Raw genomic sequence first — 6000 nt, 5'->3', positions numbered from 1 at the left:
TGACACTGTTCGCTAGCCAAGTACATTAGCTCATTTTAATCTTTTCTAAGAGTACATTACATCACAACTCCTTATCTGTCCCATTTTTTTACTGTATCAGCCTTTAAGAACATATAAATCTTAATGAAAATACAACATTAATCTTTATCGCTTACCTCACCATTATAAAAGCCGTTATTAATACAAGCAGTCAGAAAGGGTTTCCTTACACAGAATGCAGTTGTGGAAAGCTGGCTTAGAAAAAACCTCAATTTTGAGTTTTTCAGCTCAAAACATCCTATGTTTTGTAGATGAGTTAGCTGGGGACCTCCCCTAAGGCCCACGTCTCAAAGGCACAGCTGTGAACGACAGCTGATGTGACAGGCACTACATAAGCATTACATACTGCTTTGGCAAGGTCTAACTGCAGGTCAATTAAACTATCATAACATTGTTTTTATTTCAGGAACGATTTATTGCTTAGTTTGTTACACACTCCCCTCACAGAAACTGCACTCAAGCAGGTGCAGTGGTCAGGAAGAAAGCGGGACGACAGCAGCAGTCCAGTTTCTTTCTTATGCCTTTTAATTTCTTTGGATTGCTAGCACAGCAAGTCTTAGCTCTTTATAATTAATGGCCTCTATGGTGCACAGAAAATCCCTGAATTGCTCTCATTACAAACATTTAGAAAGAATCTGGCTCTAAATTGAGTTATGCGTTTTAAAAGAACTAGAAGTGAGGTTTATTTTATATCTAAAAAAGAATGCTACACTTCTGAAACCACGCAAAACCATTTTAGATTTTTCTGTAGATTTCAACCTCTTACTCTGTTCCAAACATTGGGATATATAAGCACCAACATCGCTACTCCCAGACAAACCAAAGCGGTTTGTCATACGATACTAATCTTCTACGGCCCTTCAAATATGAACATGAGAAGAGAAAAGGCCAGGCTTTTCCTCCAGCGATTCGTAACACACCAAGTACACGATATCACATCAGTCCATGAAATCTATCTTCTGTTATCTGTGTATATAAATCAATATAATCAGCATAACCAAAAGATTATATGAAGACAGATCCGTCATTAAGGTGCATAGCAATCATGACATACTACACAGTTCCAGCTCTCAAATCCACTCCCCCATGAACGATGAGACCAGCAAGCATTCCCATGACCATCGCTGTCATTTGACTAAATCCTGTAGTTACACAAATGCACTGAAATCCAATGTCTTGGTTACGTGGTTTAGTTCTGTATTTGTAACTACATCTTGGAAGTTCTGTGGGTGAGAAAACTCAGAGCATACTATTTTATGTATTTGAGTCTTTTGAATTGACTTACTCTGATACTATTGACAGTAAGTCTAGAACACGTGCATCAACTATGTCTTTCTCCACCGTAGATTTACTTCTCATTCCCATACTTTGTGGGAAAACGTTCAGCATTACACGGCACTTCATGCTCAACTTTGTAACTCCTGATTTTATATAAATACATGCATCATATACATGAATTATACTTTTCTTGTCATCACTGAAAAATAATGTTCACTTACTATTGTTTCCACCTGTATTCTCTGGTATTTCATGGTAAATTCTACAGAGTAACTGCCAGAAAGGGCAGTTTGAAATGTCCTACTGCACTACATACACAGACACGCGACAATGGCAGCACAAGTGCTGTTGACCTCCAAGAGCTTTTCTTTAGGTTTTGTTAGGATAAAGAGTTAAAAATATTCCCAAAACAGTCTATTCTGCAGAGCTGGTCTTTCAGACAATCCTGACTGAACACAGTTACGGTTCTGCCGCTGTTTCAAGGGGCACACAAGCCTGCCAAGGCAGCAGTAGAATAAAGGTAAGTGACATACTCTGAAAATGTGGCAATCCTGGTCTGCCCCAGAGGTTCTCAGCCTCACAAGCCTTGGCTTCAGAAAAGGAAGAGTTTCTTTATAACGCTTTATTTCTTGAGATAGTTTATAAGGAGAATTCAAATTCTAATGCCCTGGGACAAAAACTAAATTAAGCATAATCCAGCTCATGAGTTAGAGAAGAAAAAAAAAAACCCAACAAAACATTCTGGACAACATCAGGTTTTACTACATGTAATGGCTTTATGAAAGGTATAAGTGTTACTGTTCTATAAAATACATTTCTCATTCCAAAATGCAAATTATAATTCATATTTATTCAGGACTTTCCTTTTTACTTTTTTAAACTTACTTTTAAAAGAAAGACACAGGATTGCCAAATTAAAGATTTATTATAGTGTTTTTATTAACAAACTTTCGTTGGAAAGTTCTGGGCGCATTAACATAGGAGGCACATTGGCTTCGATGTTTGGCATTTGACAGTCAACAGAATTGCACTTCGCTGTGACAGCCTTGCTACAACAGTGCGAATTTTCACGGCAACCCTCGCAGCGAGCCTCTCTCCCTGACCTGTTCAGCAGATGTTTTTTATCATTTTGGTCAGCCTTCAAAACCCGGTCATTCTGCAAAGAACGCTGATCTATCTTGGTCTCGGCTTTCTTTTTCTGCTTTGACAGAGAGGCTTTCTTGCTTTCAACCCCGTTCGCTTCTGTACCACCCTTTTCATCACACTTGTCTGTCTGCTGACAGAATCCCTTTTGGTTATTTGATACACTGTTCTCACATTCAGAGCAATGCACTATTAGAGGTCCTGCGTTTCGGCAGAGAAACTGTGAGGAGCTCATCAGCTTTGGAACAGTTCTTACATTTTCCTCTGGGTTTTGATGAGCGTGTGAATCTGTCCTATTGATTCTTTGATGTGCCTGAAACTGTTGCACTGACTGAAGGAAAAAATTTTTAGGCAGAGAGTTCTGCGTCATCGTTCTTTTGAGCCTTCCTTGAAGGCAACTGCAGTGCAGGACATGCTGGACTGGGTGCACGTAACCTTCGGCTGCTTGCTGTAAAGCATTTATAGGAGCCACAGAGCTTTGGATCTGTACAGTTCCTGGCAACAGAGAACACTGGTAACAGAAGGTGTCGCTTAACTGTTGACATGACTGTGGACTCCACTTCACTGCCACTTGCTTATATGCATCAGGACAGCTACACTGCCTGTTCTGAGAGAAAATCGGGCATACAGTGTGTTGGTCAATAGACGTCTGCAGCACAGCTGAACTAGCAACATTTTTTATGCTTTTACTCACTTCACTATTATAGGCTGAATGCATAGGCATACACGTGTTTTGGGGCCTGCTGCTGAAGAGCTCTGAGCAGATACGAGTTTCTTCGTAAGTAACCTTCTCTGCAGGGTTACAGATACCAGTCTGTGATGCCAGAGGCTCGAGCTCATAGCGTTCATGCTCCATTTCTGTTTTTTGACTTCTGGAGTCCAGCTGGTATTTGCTAACAGAATGCGATTTATTTTGACCTCTACCTCCTTGGGCTCCTGAAAAGGTCTGAGAGAAGGCATTACACCGCAATTTTTTTGGTAGAGGGATCTGGCCACAAGTGCCCTGGGGTCCAAGGCATCGGCACATGCACTGGAAGAAGAACGTTGCAAAAGCCCAACTAATGCACATTATAAGCATCATAAAAGTGCCAAGCTGCGTGTAAGCCAACACTGTAGAGGGCATCATCATTGCTCCAGCTACAAATGTAGTCAATGCAGCCATTGCAATAGCAGAACCCATACGGCTTAAAGAAAAAATTACTTTTCCCTCTCGGTCAGGGTCAGGGGCTAAGCGATAAGCCACTCCATAATGAACAGCAAAGTCTACAGATAAGCCAACAGCCACTGAAATAGTGACAGATTCTAACACATTTAGCTCCCATCCAAGAAGAACCAGAGAACCTACAGTGACAAAAATAGTTCCAGCTATTGAAACAATTGCATAAAGGCTTATAATTATATTCCAAGTTGTAAGAAGCATAACGCTAAATGCAACAGCAACTGAAAGACCCATGGCAATAAGAGTACCATCAGAAAGACTGTCCTGAAGATCATAAAATTCGAGGTTACTCACAAACCAACCATTGCTAAGACCTTCGGGAGCAGAACTAAGCTCACTCGAAATCCATGAGTCCACCTCTTTGTAGAACTGATGCATTTTCTCATAAGCCAGTGTGAAGAGGTAGGTGCTCTGGAACTCCAACACCACTGCCCTGATGGTGTCATTTAGGTCAAAGCGAGGTCCCGGGGTTTTACTATCTAAATGGTATCCTGTGCTTCTTTCTAGCTCCATTATAGCTCTCTTGATACATAATTCAAAAACTTCTTGTTTGTATGGAAAGCTCCAGTGGCTGCAGCAGGGGTAAAGAGATGGCTCATCACAGTCTTGATTTTCCATCCACTGCTTAAATGTTTCAATAAAGCAGCTTGTGAAGTCTTGCTCTTCGGTCTGATAATAAAACGTTTGATTTCTTAGCTTCTGACAGAAACGTAAAATCCAAACCTGTGAAGCTGGGCTAGCGATATTAAAACTGCTATCTAGTTGCAGCTTTCCTTTACTTTTAGGGTTTAACGGGTCACCATTATCCTCAGGTGTGACACCCCAGATTACTGTAATTGGCATGTGGAGCTCCTCTCCATGGTGGACACGTTCAAACATAAAAAGTTTTTTGTATTCTGCATCATATCGTTCAAATGGGTGAGAAGACCTAAAAACCTGAAACTCGGAGAGCTCCAATGACGGCAATTTCATCTTTGGATTTACGCACACAATATATGCTCCACCAATTGTTAAGGCAAGGAACCAGAAAAGCCAAATATATCGAAATTTGATAACAATGCATGGCAAAACTTTTTCAAAAAATATCCTGGATGCTTCCGAGACTGCAAAAATAATCTTGTGGAACATTTGGCACACCACTGTCCAGCAGTTTTTGTTGTTGTATACCCTCTGCTGAGGTTTCTTAAAGCAGCTGAAAATATTGAGAAGATACCGTTCATGTAATACAACTACAGCAGGTAGCCATGTAACCATTAAAACATAATTCACCAGAATGGCAGTGCCAGCATAAACACCAAAACACCTGATTGCTGTGATATTGCTGACATAATTAGCATAGAAGGCAGCAGCGGTAGTAAAACTCGTGACAAACATGGAAAGAGCAGCATGCTGCAATGTGATGCTCACTGTCTCAGAGGTTCCAGCATGAGGTTTATCAAATTTTGTGTAGTTCCAAACGTCACATAAGACAAAAGCATCATCTGCTCCAATCCCAACAAGAATAATCAATGCAGTGAGATTCATGAATGGAAAGAACTCAAAATTAAATACTACCCGATAGAGAAAATAAGAAATAATCAAGGAACTAATTATTGCAAACATAGTCATCAGCGTGATAAACATGGACTTCGTGTATACACACATAACTAATAAAACAATCACAATGGCTATGGCAGGATACACAGTATCCATCAACAGGTAATCTTGAAACAATCTATGTTTTATTCCAAATTCAATCCCTGTGACGGTTGTTACACCATCAGAAGCATTCCAGTTTTCAAAGTTATCTAGGTAAATACTCATCATGCTTTCCCCTTTCTCAGTAGGAGAGAAGAGCATGCTGTATTTTAAAGCTGGTAAGACATAGTCAGCTGTCTTTGGGCTTAGAAAATCCTTGTCCACTAGATAGTGAAGGATCTGGTAAACAGCATTGTACTTGGTACATTTGCGAGGCACATTTGTACACTTGAGTTGGTCCTTCCTTTTGGCATTCATATCCCAGCAGTCTGGCCCCAGGGTTCCGTTGTAGTAGTATTTGGCACATGTGCGAAGCAGCTTTAGGGTGTGGGAGACATCCCGTTCTACAATTTTTTGACACGATGACCTGTTGTTTAGAATAGCAATATAGTTGCCCAGTGTCCAGCTGGGACAGCATGAAGCAGCAGTGGCTCTCTGGCAGAGATCGCCAAACTGGGAATGGGATCTGATCTGTATAAAGACAGGCAGAACAAAAAGCATAGTTTAAAGTAATAGTCAGAATTATTAGAAACATTCACCCACAAAAAAAATCCCAAAGTGATGAAAATTCAGCTTACGGTCCT

The 6000-nt window shown here is 40.5% G+C and overlaps 1 protein-coding gene across 1 annotated transcript in view; it reads right to left on the bottom strand.

Moving 5' to 3' along the window:
- Nucleotides 1-2232: 2232 nt before the first annotated feature.
- The window catches only part of DISP1 (dispatched RND transporter family member 1), a 96420-nt gene continuing 92652 nt past the window's right edge, over nt 2233-6000 (bottom strand). Inside the window, exon 8 of the mRNA XM_086631743.1 lies at nt 2233-5887. Coding sequence (XP_086487869.1) covers nt 2243-5887 — 3645 coding nt within the window. The 3' untranslated portion in view covers nt 2233-2242. The remainder of the gene's footprint in view (nt 5888-6000) is intronic.

Source organism: Tauraco erythrolophus, chromosome 2 (assembly GCF_009769465.1).
Source record: "Tauraco erythrolophus isolate bTauEry1 chromosome 2, bTauEry1.pri, whole genome shotgun sequence".
NCBI lineage: Eukaryota > Metazoa > Chordata > Aves > Musophagiformes > Musophagidae > Tauraco > Tauraco erythrolophus.
Note: the sequence above shows the minus strand (reverse complement) of the source record. Positions and strands in the feature narration are given on the sequence as shown.